The sequence below is a fragment of the Lathyrus oleraceus genome, chromosome 2, assembly GCF_024323335.1.
Source record: "Lathyrus oleraceus cultivar Zhongwan6 chromosome 2, CAAS_Psat_ZW6_1.0, whole genome shotgun sequence".
NCBI lineage: Eukaryota > Viridiplantae > Streptophyta > Magnoliopsida > Fabales > Fabaceae > Lathyrus > Lathyrus oleraceus.
The window spans coordinates 488,086,023-488,107,323 of record NC_066580.1 but is presented as its reverse complement, the minus strand read 5'-3'; the positions used below and the strand labels follow the sequence as shown (position 1 = coordinate 488,107,323).

At 33.5% G+C, this 21,301-nt stretch overlaps 2 protein-coding genes across 11 annotated transcripts; both read left to right on the top strand.

Moving 5' to 3' along the window:
- Positions 1-11,081: 11,081 nt before the first annotated feature.
- LOC127120821 (phosphatidylinositol 4-kinase gamma 2) lies at positions 11,082-14,577 on the top strand. The gene is made up of 2 exons (XM_051051380.1): positions 11,082-12,806; positions 13,873-14,577. The coding sequence occupies exons 1-2, from the start codon at positions 11,448-11,450 to the stop codon at positions 14,248-14,250; spliced, it is 1,737 nt and encodes a 578-aa protein (XP_050907337.1). The 5' UTR covers positions 11,082-11,447; the 3' UTR covers positions 14,251-14,577.
- An 893-nt stretch (positions 14,578-15,470) lies between these two features.
- On the top strand, positions 15,471-19,557 carry LOC127120822 (uncharacterized). Of its 10 annotated transcripts, XR_007803264.1 has the most exons (5): positions 15,471-16,095; positions 16,731-16,829; positions 16,938-17,034; positions 17,952-18,136; positions 19,186-19,557. XR_007803264.1 is itself a non-coding variant. In XM_051051385.1 (4 exons), exons 1-4 carry the CDS (start codon positions 15,540-15,542, stop codon positions 19,211-19,213), a joined length of 780 nt encoding a protein of 259 aa, XP_050907342.1. In that variant the 5' UTR covers positions 15,471-15,539; the 3' UTR covers positions 19,214-19,557. The 10 variants fall into 10 exon arrangements, 7 of the variants coding, with proteins under 7 accessions (XP_050907342.1, XP_050907341.1, XP_050907339.1 ...); XR_007803263.1 differs by having other exon boundaries at positions 16,731-17,034; positions 19,195-19,557; XR_007803262.1 differs by having other exon boundaries at positions 16,731-17,034.
- Positions 19,558-21,301: the final 1,744 nt, after the last annotated feature.

The following is a 21,301-nucleotide window of genomic DNA, read 5'->3' as shown; positions in this document are numbered from 1 at the left end:
TTGCTTATAATAATTAATTAAAACCATGATTAAAATAGAGCATAATTGGGACAAAGGGGTAATAATGCACTACATTATTAGTGTAACCTGTCCCCATTAAATAAAACTTATATTATCTATTGGTCATAATGTGTCACCCCAATAAAGAAATGTACATTATTTATAGTCCCCTGGACACCTAAGCAACATTACTTTGCATATACCAAGTTCTGAACTTGTTCATCAAATTCATTTCACACACAAGATTCAGTGCATCCCCAAAATCAATAATAACATCAAAAGTTTATTGAATCTGCCTTTAGTAAATGGTAAAAGAAATAATTCCCATGTTTGCCTTGCATATATTTAAACTAAATTGTATGTAACCTGATTAACATGACCCTGATGCATTGCATTAAAATAAATTGTATGTTTTTTTTAAACATTAAACGATAAGTAGTTTTAGACTAGTGCATTAAAAATTGTGGAATTCTTTTCCTTTTATTCTTTTTAGAAATTTTTTAGAATTCAAAAATATTTTTTGAATTTTAGAATCCAAATTTAAACAAAAGTATAATGTGGAGAAAAAATATGATAAATAATTGCATTAAAACTGTTATATTAAAATATTATTTATGAGTGTTCACGAGTTGAATTGATTTATTTGATTAAATTCAATACTCAACTCAATCAATATATTTAATTTGAATTCAGTCTTGAACTCGTAATCCATTCATTAATGAATAAAGTTGAGTTGAATTAGAGAGTCACCAACTAAATATAATTTTTTAATTTTAAATAAAACACCTATTTAATTATCGCATTTTTTATAAAAGAAACTAAGAAAATCATGAAATTAGTATTGAATTTTAATAAAATGTATCTTTTAATACCTAAAAACTCTTTCATAATTCAAATCAAATTCAAAAACAAATACAAATAGTGTAAAATATAATTTGAATGTTCAAATATATTTTTCTTTAAATAAAAAAATTTAATCTCTCAAATTAAATTTAGATTTAAGTAATTAGTAATTTATTAAAAAATTATCTATTTTTCTTTATATATATATATATATATATTCTAAAGATCATGTTAAATAATTTATTAAAAAATAAAATAAAAATAGAATTACATGTCAATGAATTGGGTTCGCGGATTTATAAATTTTAAAACTTTAAATGCATTACCCGAATCAAATACCAATGAATTTGAATGAGTTGATTCGAGTTGGACCCATACATGAATGATTTGGATAAAAATAAAAATTGAATTATGTTAAGTAAGTGGATTAGCGGGTTTTTCCGTACTCACAAATACCCATAATATTATTTTATATAAAATATAATTAATTCTTAATTATATACATTTTATCTAATTTTTAAATAAATCTTCGGGATCATCATTGTTTTGAAACATACTTCGTACCATTTTTATCTTTTCCTCAAGGTTTTCAACCTTTTTACCATATACAAGTTTTATACCATTTCTAATTATCACATCTCCCTATATTTGAATATTGACATAATGTTCCAACAATCCTCTACTTGAGTTTAAAAAAGTGTTTCAGAAGCAACGTCAAACATTTCTAAGATTGTGCATAAATAAAGATGTCTACGACTTGAACCTTTACATAGTAAGCAAGATTTTGATTCAACAAGAGTGACAAAATTATCTTGAACTCTATCTCAAACATTAAACTTGCACAAAACCTTTTCTTAAGGTGTATTCTAATAGTCCATGCTTTAATGATCCTGCACGTGTATCCTGTTTTAGCAAAGGTTGTATGGATTTTGCCTCGAAATTTCATAGGAATCGGCCTAAGTTCTAAAATCACATAGGTGACTCTATCAAGAGTACTCATGTAACATATGTACTCCCTCATACAAAGTATATATCTCATTAAGAGCTTTTATTATCCCATCCTCTTATTGCTTTAGGATTCATATTTTACTTATTTATACTCGCATGATCATCTCATATTACTCACAACTTGTTATTACCAATTGAACCTATTTCTTGGGATCTCCAATCATTTAGATCGATTACCATCATAAGCAACCCATTTCTCTATAGGCATTAGTCTTATCTTTTTTGATGTATTATGGACTTTCTCTCTAGCTAATGCTTTCGTCAAAGGATATGCTAAATTTTCATCAATGTATACATGATCCACTCTTACAACTCCTTTAGAGATACAATCTCTAACAGTGCCGTGCTTTCTTCTATTTTGACATCTTTTACCATTATAATAACAATTCTCAATTTTTGCAATAGTTGCGGTCCTACCGCAGTGGATCAACACATATGACATAGGTTTTTCTCACAAAGGGATCTCAGCTAGCAAGCATCTTAGCAAACTTGCTTATTCACTAGCAGTTGCTAATGTTATCATCTCAAATTCCATTGTAGGCTGAGCCAATTTAATTTCCAAGATACAACTCCTCTAGCTATACTAAATATATAATCATTAGTTGCTTTGGAATCATTTGATATAGTATTCCAATCTGTATCACCATATCCTTCAAGTATAACAGGAAATCTCTGATAATACAAACCAAGATTAATTTGTCCTTTTAAGGCACCACATGATTCTCTCAATAGCTTTCCAATGCTCATTACTCGGTTTACTAGTAAACCTACACAACAATCCTATGACATATCAATGTCGGGTCTAGTACAATTAATGGCATCCCTGATACTGCCAATGATGATTGCATATTCCATTTGTATGCCATTATCATTAGTGTTATTAAATAATTTTTCACTTGAATCGTATGGTGTGCAAGCGAGTTTACAATCAAAGTAGTTGTATTTCTTTTAGATCTTCTCTATATAATGATATTGATCAAAAGTAATTCCTTTTTCGGATTTAGTGATATTTATTTCAAGAATCACACTCGCTTCTCCGAGGTCTTTCATATCAAAGTTGTTGCTTAACAATGATTTCACATTATTAACGACTTGAATGTTTGATCGAAATATGAGTAGATAATCTACATAGAGACATATGATAATGCAAATGTAATTGTCACTTTCATTCATTATGTACTTATTCAATATCATTAAGTTATCAAACTTTTCATGTCATTGCTTATGAGCTTGTTTTAGACCATACAAAGACTTATCTAATTTACAAACCTTTATTTTCTTTCCCATGAATCACAAACCCTTCTGATTGGTGTACTATTAAGTTATAAATAGCAGCCATTGAAATTAGTACCCTAATAGATGTAATTCTAGTGACTGGAGAAAAAGTGTCAAAGAAATCTATATTTTTTCTTTGCCTAAAACCTTTGGCTACAAGGCGAGCCTTGTACTTATCAACAGTTCCATCAAGTTTTAGTTTCTTTTTCAAAACCCATTTATAACCTACTGGTTTGCAACTAGGAGGCAAGTCTATTAAGTTCCATGTCCTATTAGGTTCTAGAGAATCTATCTCACCGTTAATAGCTTCTTACATAAATCTGCATTTAGATATGACAAGGCTTCTTGAAGATTGACTGGATCTTCCTCTACTGTATATGCCGCATAATCGGACCCATATTCTTTAGAAACTCTTAATTATTTACTTCATCGAATATCTGTTTCTACTTCATTGTTGCTTTCAGTGCTTCTTATGACAGGAATGTGATTTGATTCAGCGCCTCCATTATTTTTAAATTTGAAAGGAAATTTGTCTTCATAGAACTCAACATCATTAGATTTTATGATCACTTTAGCATTTAGGTCATAAAACCTATATGACTTACTATTTGTTGCATACCCAATGAATACACATTCATAGGCTCTACTAGTGAGTTTGACTCGCTTCAAATCCTTAATTCTGACATAAGCCAAACAACCCTAAGTTCTTAAATAAGAAAAGTGTGGTTGTATTTTATTTAACATCTCATAAGAAGAGATCTTACTCTTTGACTTGGGAACTCTATTCAGGACATAACAAGCATTCAACAAAATTTCTCCCACAAGCGAGGAGCAACACCAAATTCAATATAATTGCAACAACAAGTTCAATAAGAGTTCTATTATTCATTTCTATTTTACCATTCATTTCAGGAGAGTATGGCGCATTCGCTTCATTTTTAATTCCATGTTGTATATAAAATTAATTAAATAACCCATAATCATACTCCATTCCCCTATCACTATGAAGTCTCTTAATCTTCTTACTAAATTGATTTTCAATCTCACTAAAATCTTAAACTAGTAAATTCACAAAAATATCATTCTTAGTGATTGCGTATAAATCTATCCCAATAGACTGACTAAACCCTGTCTTTTTCAGAAGAAAACCATAAACAAGATTCTTTATAATCTCTGAAGTATACATGACATCCTTCAATATTAAAGTATTTTTAGAGTTGGACTTTGTTCCACTTCTTCAATACCGACAACATTAGTGGTGTGGACAACTCCCCAAAACACTTCCTTATTCGTGTACATTTTGAACATTGCACGATCATAACAGACACGACGAGAAGAGCCAATGCCTATCCATCAACCATCAGATTCATCAGTCATGTTGATTTTAATAATCAAAGTAATGAATTGCTCACCAGTCAGGTTAACTTGTGCATTATAGCCAACAAGTTTAGGCCCGCTCTTACATCTCTTAGCCATATGACCTGATTTCCCACAATTAAAGCAAGTTAATACCAGAGCATATTTATTTGAGGTTATGGTTATTTCCTAGAAATCAGAGCAGATGAGGCCCTAAAGAGATTCTCATTCTTAATTCAGTTCACATCATTGTGGTTCTGATTTTTTAATGGTTTGCCTTTAGGCTTCAGAACCTCATCGAATCTCTTTTTGTTGTTAGAAACAACTAAGACTTCATCTTTCTGATCTTGTCTCCTATCTTCCTCTTTATTTCGAAGGCGAGTGATCAGACTCTCGATTGAAAACTCTTTTGTTTTGTGCCGAAGTAAAATTTTAAAATCTTTCCAACCAGGGGGCAATTTGTCAATGATAACAACAATTTGAAATTGTTCGTCGAGGGCATACCTTCTGTAATTATTTCATGAGCAATTTTTTGAAGTTTGTGTCATTGTGCTTCCACAGGACTTTCATTTACCATCTGATACTTTAAGTAGCGGCTTACAACATACTTCTTTGTTCCAGCTTCCTTGGTATCATACTTCTTTTGCCGAGCTTCCCATACATGTTTAGCAGTCTTGCAGTTGCTGTGATAATCATATAGATCATCAACAAGAACGTTCAGAATGTGATTTTTGCAGTGATAGTCATTTTGATGCCATATGGCGATTTCTTTCCTGAGTTGTAAATCACTCGCAGCAAATTCGTCAGTTTTAGCATTTCCACATGACTCTACAGAGTTCTTACCATTATTTTGTTCGGTTGACCCAGAAGGAGCAATAAGACTATCCTCAATCAGAACATTGGCGACCATATTTAAGGTTAGAATTTTTTTTCATTTTAGCTTGGCAACATTTTAAGTGAAGACCCTCAAACTTGAATGGTTTGTCAGAGACAGCGGACGCAATGTTACCAATAACTTCTTTGGTACCCATGGAAATTTTTGAAACATCTTAAAATTGTTGTTTCACGGTTTTGAAAGTCAACCACAAAAGAAATTATCAGGTCGAGTCATAGACTAAGTTACCCTCTTTAAGATGTTTTGTGGCACTGTCCAAAATTATGCAAAGTAGTCGAACTACCGCGCTACTTCCAAGATAAAACAACTTAGTTCTATATTGTACGATTACTACTTGCACAATTGATAATCAGTCTAGGAATACACTCTCTGATAGTACAAAGACCATTCGAATATGGTATAAATACCACAATATCTGATATAACAACCACTCATATGAATTTCTCAAACCAAGAGAAATTCCAATAATTCTCCAAAGAGAATTCAACAATGGTCATTTGACCACTCAAAATAATTTCTCAAACAAGAAAAATTTAAATAATTCTCCAAAGAGAATCCAAAAATCAATACGTATAATTTCTCAACTCAAATAAGGAGAAATTAACATAATTCTCTATAGAGAATTCAAGAAAATACTCGAAAAACTCAACGAGTAGACAAAAAGGGGAAAAAGTTGGTACTTCGACAATTCAAAAGACGCAGAGTTATGAGAGTGAGTAAGGAAAATCTCAACAAAATGAGTTTTTCATGTGTTTTGGAATGAAATGGGGAATTTTCTTATACAATGAAGTAAGTTAGCTAAGATATCTCACCTAAGCAATGTGAGACTAATGAGTTTTTTCAACTAACACACAATGTGAGACTTAATTTTTTTTCTTCAAATCCATCTCTCTATATTTGAATATTGACATAATGTTCCAATATCATATATTACCCACAACGAACGACACAACATTAAATATAAATTAAGAATATAAGATAATTTACCTGCATGAAAAGATTGTTATTCACGTATTAAAGCCAAATGAGTCACTCATTTTCTTTTGGTGTACCTTGTAATGGAAAAATTGTTTAAGAATATCATATGGACAATAGAAACCACATCATTTTTATATTTATGTGTAATAAGAAGTCCCATGTCTAGAATAAGCATCCATTTATCTTGAAGTATTGAGCCAATTCGTGTAGGAGTCAAAGTGTGCTTGCCTTTATTGAATTGTCTTTCCGATCCAAATAATTAGAGATAATTATTACCATTAATATTTAGCTCTATTATAAGATCAAGACAAATGATGAAATTAGATTCAACAGAAGGACCTAGTAGACTGAAAACAACATGGAATCCTCAGTGGCAGACTCTTTCAACATCGAACACAGTTTTAAATATTGATGGATAAATAAAGTAAGTTCATCTTGATTGGGTAGTTACGTTCCGCTGAAAAAGGATAAGGTGATTGATTACTAAGACGTTCATTCTTTCTAGTTGAGAAACATGACTTCACTATAAAATTGATGTATATGGATTCAAATAGTCAACTTGTTCAAATAAATATGGTGAAAGTTTAGTAAAATGATCATACCGAATTGAACAACCTTTTATTAGTGCGTCTTTTATTTTAACCTTATTTGTAGGTGGACATATTAGAGTTATTTATAGAAAAGAAAATTGACTAAACAACTATTTCATATGCACCTTCATAATATCTTCAATGTTAAATCGAACATGTAGTTCATAAAAATGTGTTAAAATTATTTAACAAATGTCCGTTCTATTTCTCGTATATTTCAGATAAATTTATTTAACAAATGTCCATTCTATTTCTCGTATATTTCAGATTATAGGATATGGACATGCAAAATTCATGTTGAGATTCTATAATCTGAAATATACCAGTAATAGAATAAGAAAATTTGAATTTTATATACAACAAAATAAATATAGTATCATATAAGTGAATATGAAGATCAATCCACAATGAAAGAAGAGATATATTTAAATGACCTTCCTAGAAGTCTTCATCTCCATTGTCGAATTACAACATCTTTTAGTGAATGTGAATTTCATCAAAGTTAATTAATTTATTATGCAACAATTTCTTTGGAATTATACATGCACACACGCTAAATTGTATATATGTTGTACATATTAAACAATCACATTTGGATTTATCTTTACAACATCCCTCTGCTTGAGCTTCCTCATCAATAATTAAGCGCATTATATTCATAAAAATATTTCCAACCAATTAAAATCACAATACCTTTTCTTTGAATATGTGTTCTTCAATCCCTTAGGCTCATGATCTCTTTGAAAGGCACAATGAACCATAAAAGTAATATGGAAAAAATAGTTTAGCCTAATATTAGTACTTGATAAAAAAAGTTTAACAATAATATATTATTTTGTTTAATTGCAAACAAAAGTAAATGTGGAAAAACAACCCACCCTGTTTTTCCCTAGCCATTAATTTTCAACTTGAATCCACTAGTTCGCCTACCCTTCTTAACCCGCTAAAATGGCACACTCACGAGATATGATTTTCTAGCGGATGCATCGTTTGTTATGCAAATTCGACCCAAAACCAACACAACACCATAGAACTCAGCCAACAACTCACCTAGCCAAAGAGATTGCGAGAAACATATCCCCAAATTAGGATTATGTCATTATAATTTCCTCATCCCCCTAAGAAGTTCATGTCTAATTGTTAAGAAGAAGGATTTTTGAATTAGAGGGCTCTTTTTTAATATATGGAGATTCAAGAGAACCAAAGCTCAGGAACACGTCATTGGTATTTCGCTTTCTAAGGCATGAATCCTTCTTATATGGACCCTTTGATCACATATCATCATGAAGAATAAGGAAGTCACCCACAAAGTCAAGCAAATATAATAATCGTCATAGAGGAAGACGCAAAGGTCCAATTTCACCTTCATGAAAAAATGAAGGGCATGTACACAATGAAAAGTTTGCATCCTAACTTAGTCGTTATTCTTAATCTTTATAAAGATAGAGGTATGAAGAAGAAATCCCTTAGAGAAACACATTCCCTCTTACAATAACGACTACCCCTTCCCAAAGGATCTTCAAGTACAATTTATTTGTCATTACATTGAAGGTATGATAGATACCATAGTTTAATGGATTAAGGCATATATATATAAATTATGGACCGGGCTCTAAAAATGCTTCACATCCCACTTTACTATCTACCAAATCTAACCAATGACTGTGGACAGATTATAAGCCCTAAAAAGAAGGGTGGGCCGTGAAAGTACCTCACCCAACAAGCCGTTGGGAAGTTTTATTGACAAATTCAACAAGGAGACCGTCTTAGTGAAAGACACAAATGATAGAATGAAAAGATACCTATTGTGACAAGGGTTCCATAAGGGTAAAACGTATGTTGGGAATATTGAGATTGGTGAACCCATGGATTTAAATGATTTGCTTAAATGGGCAAAGAACTTCATATTGAATAGGGATATGTTGGAAACCAACAAGTTTATATATGAAAGTTAGAACAAGTAAGAGATGGAGAAACAAAAAAGTTGGAAGTTTGTAAAGGATAATAGAGGTCCACCCCCTTAGAGGTATAAGGAGTACACATCCTTGAATGTTCCACAAGAGAGTTCGAGATCACGCTAGGATAGACAATTCAAAATACTGAAGGTTTCACTATAATCACATGCATAATAATGAGGATTGCATCTAATTGAAAGATAATATAGAAAACTTGATACAAAAGGGAAGGTTTACAAAATTCACACCATGAAACAAACAGGCGGCTAAAAAGCACAAGTCGTGCCAAAATTCCCCCATCTCATGAGAAAGATCGAGAACTCAAATGTGATTACATAGGAGAAAGGGTCTAATGATAATTGTGAATAATATTTATTGTTAGCTTAGTTGTATATATGGGGATGTTTAGCCAATGAGAGGACACTCTTTCCATTATGAGCATGAGCGAGAAGATCTCTACTTCTTGTTAAGGGATTTTAGTTAACGTATTTGCAAATGGTGTTCAATGAAGAATTAGAGTCACATGAGAATCGCTCATGTGGTGTCATAAGGGTTACCCAACTCTCAACAAGCATCATATAGTTGAGTGAAAAGAAAGTTGAGTGTAATGATTGCATGAGCACACAAACAAGACGGTGAGCCTAAAATTAAGAAGAGGCGACTAACATATTTCTATAATGAGGAGATGATAAACTTAGTACTACTATTTGTGGGAATTATCATGACAAATTATGAATTTTTTTGGGTGCTAATGGACTAAGGAAATTCTTATGACATTATGTATATTGAGCTATTCCATATACTCTAGCTCACCACAAGCACTTAATATCTTACAATGACTTTGACTTTCAAGGCTTAAATAGTTCAATAACCAAGATATGTGGTTATGTAGAGTTTCTTGTGACCTTTGGGAAACATAAATCAATGAGAGTTGTTAATACTAAGTTTTTGGTAGTCAATTGCAAGTTCATGTACATGTGTATCATAAGATGTCAAACTTTGGCACAGTTTGTGGTTGTATCATTAATGGTCCACTTAAAAATGAAAATATCACATGGGTAAATATGAGTTGGCCACCATCGAGGCCGGCTTGGAAGTGTGTCACTTGTATTTCCTTGCTACTTTAAAGAGTTATAATGAATTAAAAAATGGAAAGGAAAAAGAAGAACTATATGACTCTTTATAGGCCGACATGGATCATGTGTCCCTCAAAGTTTGAGATAAGATGATATCGATGCATGATTGGAGTCGAAGCTCATAAAAGATGATGTCCAAAATGAAGAGATGTTTACCCTGAGAAAAGAATGAAGATTGAAAGACTGAAGCCCAACGAAAAATTAATGGAGGCATCGTTGGCGTCCGACCCTTCAAAGACTGTGAAGATTGGGACCGATTTACTCGAAGATGTAAAAAATCAACTCATCAAATGCCATAAGAAGAGCACAAACTCATTCATGCGGATGTCTAGTGATATGTCATACATCGACTATGGAGTTTCTTTCCATTCCATGTCTATATAAAAGAACACCTAATATGTGGCTCAACATCGAAGATAACATACCATTGAGAAGGTTGAGGCCGCTAATAAGTCAAATTTGTAACTAAAGCTAAATATATACCTTTTGGTTGTTAAATATTTTCCTTATTAAGAAATCTAATAATGAATAATGAAAGTGCGTTGAGTACTCTAATCTTAATCAAGTTTGTCAAAAGGGACACATACTCTCCCACTAGCATTGATAGATTAGTAGATAAATCACTCAACATCAAACTTCTATCAGTCATGAACGTGTATTCTCGTTATAACCAGATACACATGGATCCAAAAGATTGTGCAAAACGATCTTCATGACTGAATATGATAATTTTTGTTACAAAGTAATGTTTTTCAAGCTCAAAGACACTTATGCAACATCTTAATGGATGATGAAAATATTCTTTAAAGACCAAATTGAATATGATAATTTAGTTATATAATTCCAAGCAAAATCAAGATAAATGTGAATGACCTTCTTTAATATCTTTCATTTTTTTTCTTACCACAAACACCAAGTGAATAGACACTCATATACTAAGTAACTAGACATAAATAATGACATAATTAATAAAACAAGTACGCTTCTTCTAGTGAGTCGGTAACCTCATTTTCTATGTTATGAAAAAGGAAAAAGAGATGTTCCCGTTATAGGAGTCAATATAGTCTTTTTATAAAAAGCAACGGCTAGAATACCGTTCTGCATTTTTCAAAGAAAGTTAAATTGAGCAGATAACATCGCCGAAAACACCGCATTTCGCTGGAAATCTAACTTCCCCAACCTAATTCCTTTTAACACCTCTCTCTTCCCACATTTCTCTTTGATTCTTTCCCTTCGCCCGGTAAGAATCCACCGATGTAGAAACTATTACAATTTTTTTCTTTACTAAATCTCCTCAAATTACATCGATCCTTCCTTCTTCATGATTTCCTTCAGTTAATTGCATCCATTTCACTTTTCTTTCGTTTCTGCTAAATCAAAAAAATTAGGTTTATTTTTATTTTTTTGAACTATGTCGGTTGCTGGTGTTGCTCTCAGACCGATTTTAAAAGAATCGGCAAATTCGCAATTTCACCGGCAAGAACGAATTGCGCGTTGTTCTAGCGAATCTATTTTGATCTATCTTACCGTCGACGGTGCCGTTACGCCCATGCGCGTTCTCGAATCCGATTCCATTGCTTCCGTGAAAATGAGGATTCAGACGCGCAATGGTGTTTCCGAGAAGAAACAGATGCTGGTTTCGAATGGCAGAGAGTTAGCGCGGAATAATAAGCTTGTTAAGGAATACGGTGTTACTGCTGGGAATGTTGTTCATATGGTTCTTCGTTTGTCTGATATGATTTTCATTGTTGTCAGGACAACGTGCGGTAAAGAGTTCGAGTTAAAAGTTGATCGGCACAGAAATGTAGCGTATCTTAAGCATTGTATTAAGAGAAAGGGGAAAGGTTTTATTGATCTTGTTGAGGATGAACAAGAGTTTTTCTGCTGTGGCCACAAGCTTGATGACAAGAGAATTTTTGATGATATTTGTAAGAATGATGATGATGTTATTCATCTCATTGTTAAGAAATCCGCAAAAGTTAAGGCTAAGGTTGCTGGTAATAAGGATTTGGAGCTTTCTGTTGTTGCGGAGGATCACAATCAGAATGGGGTAGTTAAGGTTATAGAAGAACAACCCTGTGGCGGTGTTGATTTTTGGTTAGAGCCGTTTTTTGTTATTCCTAGGATCAATTTTTTTCCTTTCCTTTGGGATATCATAGATTCAACTTTTAATGGTTTGAAAAATGGAAATAAACCTGTTAGATCTTCTGAAGGAACAGGTGGGGCTTACTTTATGCAAGATTCAAGAGGTGTGGAATATGTTTCTGTTTTCAAACCCATTGACGAGGAACCAATGGCTGTTAATAATCCCCGTGGATTGCCCGTTTCCTCGAATGGAGAGGGTTTAAAGAGAGGGACAAAGGTTGGAGAAGGAGCTGTGAGAGAAGTTGCAGCCTATATACTGGATCATCCAAAGTCTGGCCCGCGTTTGGTGACTGGCGAAGCGGTTGGTTTTGCTGGTGTTCCGCCTACTGTTTTGGTTCGGTGTTCACATGAAGCGTTTAACTATAACTACCCTAATGATGGGGATTGTGGTTCTTTGATGATGGGTCGGAAGGTGGGATCTTTACAGAAGTTTATGAGTAATGATGGGAATTGTGAGGATATTGGACCTGGTGCTTTTCCTGTGGAAGAGGTGCATAGGATCAGTGTGCTTGATATAAGAATGGCTAATGCAGATAGGCACGCAGGGAATATATTGTTTAGAAAAGAGTCAAGTGGCAAGACTCTGCTCATTCCCATTGATCATGGCTACTGTCTTCCTGAGAAAGTAAGCCAACCATTTCACTTTCTTGCTTCTTTTCCTATGCATTATCAATTATCATGCTTTCTATCTTCTGGTTGACAAGTATTTCATGATAATTATGACAGCTATTATCACGCAAGTATTAATCATCTCATGTTGATGAAAAAACAAATCTCAACCGACATGAATCTATATTGTGGATCTATCTTCGATATGATCTATTTTCTTTTGTCATTTTATTTATAATTTGATTATTGAAATTCATGTATGATACATAAACTGATGGTTTGTCATGTCACTTGTTCTTACCTTAAAATAGATACATAATTTTTTGGTAATATATCTTACCGTTCATTATCAAGTCTTCCGATTCACGAATTGATAACCATGGTTATCATGATGACAAAAGTAGATTGGATGCAAGCAAACAGTGTGTGAATGTGATATCTTGTCCTATTTTGGATTAACTAATTGCTTGTAAGTCTCAATATCAATGTTGATGTATGTTGATACATGTTTAATTAGAGAAGTAAGAGAGCTTTTGAACCAATTGAGATGCAGATGTCAATTTTAACTTAAATGATATGAGAATCTATTGTTTAAAAACCAATAGATATTGAAACTTAATAACCATGGTTGTTATAATAACAAGAGTAGATTGGATGCATGCAAACAGCGCATGAATGAAGTATTTAGTCCTATTTTGGATTAGCGAATGACTTGTAAATCTCAATAACAATGTTTATATGTATTAATACATGTTAAATTAAAGAAGTGAGAGTTTCTGAACCAAGTTGAGACTCAGATGGCAATTTCAACTTATATATGGTATGAGGTGGATCAACATACTATTTCCAAAGGTGGTTCGACATTCTATTTCTTTATTGTTAGGATTGTATTTGAATGTTGCATTGAATTCCTTGATACATACAATCCTAATCAAATATGCAAATAATATTCTTGTCAACAACATGTTATATCTTTATTGTCAGGATTGTATTTGGATATTACATTGAATCCATTGATACATAAAAGTGAGTCTTTTTATTGTTGAATGTATGGGCTCAACATATCTTTTTTCTGTCTGCAGTTTGAAGATTGCACATTTGATTGGCTTTACTGGCCTCAAGCGCGTCAGCCATACTCTCCTGATACAGTTGATTATATAAAGACTCTGGATGCTGAAAAAGACATCGAACTTCTGAAATATTATGGTTGGAATGTTCCAGTTGAGTGTGCAAGGACACTCCGCCTCTCCACAATGTTATTGAAGAAAGGGGTTGAGAGAGGTCTCACTCCTTATGCCATTGGAAACGTCATGTGTAGGGAAAATTTGAACAAAAAATCAGTAATTGAGGAGATTGTTTTTGAAGCCCAGGAATCATTGCTCCCTGGCATGAATGAATCTGTTTTTCTCGAAATTGTATCGCAGATCATGGATTCCCGCCTTGGTGAGCTTTCGCTATAGACTTTTTTTTATTTCTTTCTGATTCATAGGTATAATAATGCATGTACGTATGTATTAAATGAAGATTACCAGTCCATATATATTTGAATGGACTTGAGGGTTGTATAAGAAGGTGAGAGGTGTTTTGGACCTATAGGTCGGATTAGATTGCCTATTAATCACCCAATCAACCCCATAAGATTTGTATTGCCATTTGGAACAGAAGTTATAAAAAAAGAGTATGAATAAGATGTATATTTATATTGTACTGAGATCTTGTGATGTTTGGAACAGACATAGGAGTTGGAAATGTCTGGTGTACATAATAAAATGATTTGGGTTATGTTATATGCTTCTTGAAATGGACGTTTTACTCCTTTTTGGTACTGAGGAAAAATGAAGAAAAAAAAATCGAATCCTTGAGATTTACATGAAAGTAAGATATAATAATCTACTGAGATTTGCATAAAGTCCTAAAATTATCATGTAAAATTATCATAAAGTTCACATGCATGTTCAACTTTAAGAATATGTAAAGATAAAAATAACTGTATATTGTTAAATCTGTTTGCGGTTTGATCATCTGCATCCCTTTGTGGGCATAACCATCCTAAATTTTGAGGCAAAAAGAATTTGGCTTTCAGTAATTTTGGAACAACTAAATTAAATTCAAACACTTTTTTAGCCATTACAGTTTTGATGAAAAACAAAAATTGAAAACCCTTAAATTTAATTTTTGGTTGTAAGAAACACTCAACATAAGTTTGCAATTCAATGAAGTATATTAATGGGAAAATCTATGCATGCTGTTTCTTTTCTTATATGTTATTTTTTCTTTGAGGATCAATCAACCATTGGATTGGAAAAGGAGAGATGGCAACACAAAAGAGTAGAAGAGGCTCCATATCCATTATAAGGGAAGTGAGATTGATGTTGTTTTTCAATGAAGCATATCCAAACACTAGCTACTGCCAAATCACATTAGCTCAATGTGGTTTGGCTCAATACCAATCATGCACTAAAATTCTAGTACTAGATATTTTTTTATAGACTCTTGTGATAGCACTAGTGCATACAGTATAGTGAAGAGCACATTAAAGAAACACCAAAAGTAAAAGAAACCCTACACTACAAGACAAAAATTGACAGGCTTGGACCGAAAGCAACACAACAAACAAATAAGGTCCCACACATGTGCCCCTGCATTTTAACATCCTGACACATGTCCTTATATAGATACATAGATAGATACACTAGTTTTTTTTACTACTAGTTAGTTAAACTTAGATCCTTTCTTCAAAATCATCACGATGACCAAACCTGAAAGACCACCGTCAAGCCGCACCAACCTCGCCTCATGTGTCGTCGCCACCATTTTCTTAGTCTTCGTCTTCATCATCATCTTCACTCTTTACTTCACACTTTTCAAACCACAGGATCCTAAAATCTCCGTCACCGCCGTCCAACTCCCTTCCTTCTCCCTCACAAACAACGGCACATCAGCTAATTTAACTTTCTCCCAATACGCTTCCGTTAGAAACCCTAACAGAGGAACGTTCTCACACTACGATAGCTCCTTTCAGCTTCTCTGCTATGGAAGACAAATCGGTTTCATGTTTGTTCCCGCCGGGAAGATCAATGCGAGGAGAACGGAATACATGGCCGCCACGTTTACCGTTCAGTCGCTTCCGTTGGGGTTGGAGGGAAATAGTTCTGATGGAGTTAATAGAGTTGGGCCGACGATGGAGATTGAGTCGACGATAGAGATGGCGGGAAGGGTGAGAGTGTTGAATCTGTTCAGTCATCATGTGGAGGCGAAAGCTGAATGCAGAGTCGCCATCGCCGTCGCGGATGGAACCGTTATAGGTTTTCACTGCTAATTAGTTTTCTTCTTATTATTATAATTATCTAATTAATCTTTTACAGTATTTTTGTAAGTGTAAACTAAATTAGTTAGTGGAAGTAGCTAAATTGATTATCTATGAATATTTAGAAGGGAATGTATATCATAGTAATTCAGTAGTTAATTACTACTAATTAGTTTCAATGTCCTAGATATTAAATTATGACTTAATTAGTTTAGATAAAGATTATGGTTAAGGCTAACATGTGCATCAAGGGCATAAGTTAATGATACATTTATAGAAATATTTTCTTGAAATACGTGTACTTGATTTTTTAAAATTTAAAATTTTATTTTATTCCACATAATTTTTTTTAATAATAGTAACCTTAATTTATGCCCTTGGGACATAAGTTAGCAAAACCCAAAGATTATATATGAGTGAATACTAATTCGAGTAACATCAAGATTTTTAAAAAGAGTTGTGGTCGCATAAAGACTTTTGCGATTTTGACTGGTGTAAGTATGCCAACATTGATTGTAATTATCACGGTATAAATTAATTACAATTTATTCTATATAATATGAAAACGGTGAATAAAAAAAATGGTGAATACCAGTATCGATATTAACATATAATGTTTTGTCGTTATCATAGACCTCAAATCTGAATTTCACCCTACTAAAATAGAAGAGCTGAAGATGGAAGAATATCTTGTCAAAATGAAGAATCTTGGTGACAAACTGAAGCTTGCAGGTGCACCTATGTCAAACTTTGATTTGACGATTCAAACACTCAAGGACTTAGACTTGGATTACAATTCAGTAGTTGTCAAACTATCTGATCAGATCAATCTATCTACAGGGCCTGTGAAGCATGAGTACTCTATTTTAGACAAAGTACCGGTACCGGGTACACATACGGTACTCGTATGGTACAATGTACCTATTTTTTATATTAGGTAAGCGAACTCAATTTTCTTCTTTTAATGGTATAGTTTTAGGCTTTTTTTAATAGAATTTTCAAGTGCTGATGTAGAGTTTGGTCAATTTGATTCGTTGCAAGATTGATAAGATTCTGAAACCAAAGGAATGGTGAATAACTTATGGATCTTCAATCCCTAAACTTCAATCCATTGCATTGAAACTCCTTGCAGAACCAAATTCTTCATCTTCCAAGAGAAATAGGAGCACATATGAATTTATACTCACGTACCCGTACAACAGAAGGAATAAATAATAGTGCATTCATAGCTTCACCCTACAATGGACAAGACTATGAATGTGATAAAAAATGATACCAATACAGTTTAATAGTAATTACAATGAGTTTTCAAAAAATTCGAAAGTCTTAGATTTCTCCCTTCCCAACTGTTCGAGAGTTGAGTCTCTCCCAATATCCACACACTAAGATAATAAACTCCTCCCTATCTTCCTTTATATATTCTAAACATAAAATCCAGAAATAACTCTGCACTAACCACTCTTAATAGTATCATAACTCTCCACTAGCCACTCTTAATAATATAATAATTGATATTTAAAAACATAATTGCTAAGTCATATGAAAAAGCTAACGATACTCGCCCATAAAGATTCACTTTGTCCTCATGGTGAAAGAAATACACAGTAGAAAAATATATTCTCCTGGATCCCATAACTTGAAGCAAAAAGATTGAGTTATACTCCCTCCGTTCCTTTTTAAGTGTCATTTTTTGACTTTTTATACATCCAAAGAAAGCTAATCATTATTATCACTTTTCAAACAATAATTCTTCTTTTACCTATAATACCCTTCATTATTTATTTCATTCATTTTACTTTTTCTCTCTATTTGGTTCATCATTGAATCTCATTTCTCTCATTTTTGTTGCTGTAGAGTTTCTTAAGAGTGACGGTAAAGATGAGGTTGGGGGATAGATGAACTTGGACGGGACAATGACATCAGTACCTTGTACTCCTCCTTCCTCGTCCAACTTTTCATCACTTCTTTGAACATTTACTTCAGTGGCACAGGTCAATGAATTTGTATTCTTCACTACGTCGCCTTCACGATCTAATATGGTATCCACTGTACAATCTTCTTTTTCACTGTATTTTTGGATCTATGCACCTTCAACTTCATCACAAATTGTTTCTTCAGATTGATATGCTATTTGAGATGCTATTGGTTCTAGATTCTTATCATGAATTTCATCTCTGCCTCTGTTTTCCTATTCTTCATTTTCTGAACCCAGCAGACAATCCCAAACTTCAGGTTGAAATTTCTTGAGAATGACCTTTACAAAATTCCACTAACAAGTACTTGGATGACTCTCCTTCCAAGAAATCCACCAATCAAGAGCATCTTCTCTCAACGCAAATGCAACAACCCACTCAAGCTTTATCTCTTCACTCACTCTTCTTGACTCAAAATATTGTTCAGCCTGGATCAGCCACCAATAGGGCTCCCTTCCATCAAATCTGCAACCATATTCATGCCAAAATTTCCAACACAACTGTAGAATCTTCTTGGATCAGAACTGCTCTGATACCAGTTGATAGAAACTGATACCAACCAATAAAATTTAATAGTAATTACAATGAGTTTCCAAGAAATTTGAGAGTCTTGGATCTCTCCCTTCCCAAATGTTCGAGAGTTGGTCTCTCCCAGTAACCACTCACTAATTCCCAGATAATAAACTATTCCCTATCTTCCTTTATATATTCTAAACATAAAATCCAAAAATAACTCTGCACTAACCACTCTTAATAGTATCATAACTCTCCACTAGTCACTCTTAATAATATAATAATTTTTATTTAGAAACATAATTGCTAAGTCATATGAAAAGTCTAACAAAATGGTACTTTGATTGTGGTTCCAACAATCATGTGACTCACCAAACTGACAAACTTCAAGATTTCACTGAGCACAATGGTAAAATTCCCTAATGGTTGGTAATGGTGACAAGTTAAAAATTGTTGCTTCAGGTTCAATCGAACTTAAAAATCTAAACCCTCATGATGTCTTATATGTACCTGAAATTACAAAAAATTTAGTGAGTGTGTTTAAGTTAACTCCTGACAACAACATTATTGTTGAATTTAATACTGATTGTTGCTATGTGAAGGACAAACAGATATGGAAGGCTCTTCTAGGAGAGACTTAAAGAAGATCTATATCAAGTGTCAAATGCCATCCCCCAATCAAATAAAGACTTATGTACCTACATGCCTGTCAAAGAGAGTTGGCACAAGAAGCTTAGGCACCCTAACAATAAAATCCTAGATAAAGTGTTGAAACATTGTAATGTGAAGACCTCATCTAGTGACCAAATTCAATTTTGTGAGGCTTTTCAATTCGGGAAGCTACACATGTTACCCTTTAAGTCATCTAGTTCTTATGCTCAGGAACCCATATAGTTAATTCACACTGATGTATGGGGTCATGCATCAATAATATCAAATTCAGACATTAAATATTATGTCCATTTACTTGATGACTTTAGTAGATTCACATGGATTTATCCCTTGAAACAAAAGTTTAAAACCATACATGCATTCATCCAATTCAAAAACATGGTAGAAAATCAATTTAACAAAAGAATAAAATTTGTTCAATGTAATGGTGGTGGTGAATTTAAACATGTCCAAAGAGTCTCATTAGAAGCAACCATTCAATTTAAATGTCATGCCCCTATACCTCTCAGTAAAACGGTAGAGCTGAGAGAAAGCACATACATATTACTGAACTAGGCCTAACCGTGTTAGCTCAAGCCAAAACGCCTTTAAGTTATTGGTAGGAAGCTTTCTCCACAACTGTTTATCTAATAAATAAGTTGCCTTAATCCATTGACAAAAATGCTTGTCCCTATGTTCTGACCAACAAGAAGGAACTCGACTACAACGTCTTCAAACCTTTTGGATATGCCTGTTATCCTTGCCTAAAACCTTATAAAAACATAAACTTAAATTCCACACAACCTGATGTATATTCTTGGAATATAACAACTCATACAATGGATACAAGTGAATCAACTCACGTGGAAGAATCATTATCTCAAGACATGTAGTGTTTAATGAGGAACACTTTCCTTTTCACGATGGATTTCTTAACATAAGAAATCTATTAAAAACACCAACTCAAGATGTATCTACTTTGTTTCCTCTTGATCCTGTAGGTTGTTAGACGATAGTACCGATCTAGAAGGGGGGTTGGATAAATCAGTTTTTGAAATTTAGCGCTTTTTAAAAATGTTTTCAACGGTTGCAGAAGCACCCTAGATTATTATCGTCTAAATGATTCATTAATGGAAAGATCAGATATGCATGAAACCAAATGGAATAACTACGATAGAGATAATCAACCACTATCTAAATCAATCGATTAACCACTACAATCCTTGATATCTTTACCTCTAATAATGCTTTAACACAATAAGAGAGCAAGTCAAATATTACTAGATTTGTGTGAGATTAATTTTATCGAACACTTGGTGAGCACTCCACACCAAGTTTCAATTTCACTCAAATTGAATGTGCAAAATTTTACTTAGTTGCAATCAAAGTGATTGCACCAATTTATCGAACAGTTACTCTGCACAACAATCAAGCGATATTGATTTTACTATTAATTTCACACAAAACGTAATTAGTACAGAATTTAAAGAGTTAAGAGATAGAGAGAACAAAACCAGATTTGTTGAGGGTACGTCTGTCCTCAATTCTAAATCTAGAATTGAGATGTTTTTATTAACATGTTGCAAAGTCAATACAAGAGAACAAATGATCACTACCAATCAACCCCTAATGTTGTTGCAAATCCTATTCGGTTTTCTCCCCTTGATTCGAGTTGAACCAAGTCCTTCAAGCGCTTCGAACAAACCTCCGATTACAACTACCTTATTGCAAGAACTCCACGTTCTCCAAAACTTCAGCTCGGCTGATTTCGAACGCAAGTCGCTTGAACCCTAAGCTTTCTTCACAATCCTCCAGTTACCGTTACTTGTTTGACCGAATCCACCGTTCTTCAAACTTTTCACTCGGCTGAATCTGCAAAGCAAAGGTTAGTGCCCCCCCCCCCCCCCCCCCCCCCCCCCCACACACACACAATTCTTGGAGGACAAAACCCCAATGGTTTTATTCAAGAAAAACCCACAAAAAGCCTTAACCCAAACTAAGATTACACAATCTTATTTGGATGTTATCACAACAACAATGCACAATGCTCAATAAAGATTGTTATGT

Bases quoted from the DNA above. Each gene is read 5' to 3' on its own strand.
- LOC127120821 (XM_051051380.1), top strand. From the start codon at position 11,448: ATGTCGGTTGCTGGTGTTGCTCTCAGACCGATTTTAAAAGAATCGGCA. The intron at 12,807-13,872 runs GTAAGCCAACCA...TTCTGTCTGCAG, and splicing joins GCTACTGTCTTCCTGAGAAA to TTTGAAGATTGCACATTTGA.
- LOC127120822 (XM_051051381.1), top strand. From the start codon at position 15,540: ATGACCAAACCTGAAAGACCACCGTCAAGCCGCACCAACCTCGCCTCA. The intron at 16,096-16,730 runs GTTTTCACTGCT...TCGTTATCATAG, and splicing joins CGCGGATGGAACCGTTATAG to ACCTCAAATCTGAATTTCAC. The intron at 17,035-19,185 runs GTAAGCGAACTC...TGCTATGTGAAG, and splicing joins GTACCTATTTTTTATATTAG to GACAAACAGATATGGAAGGC.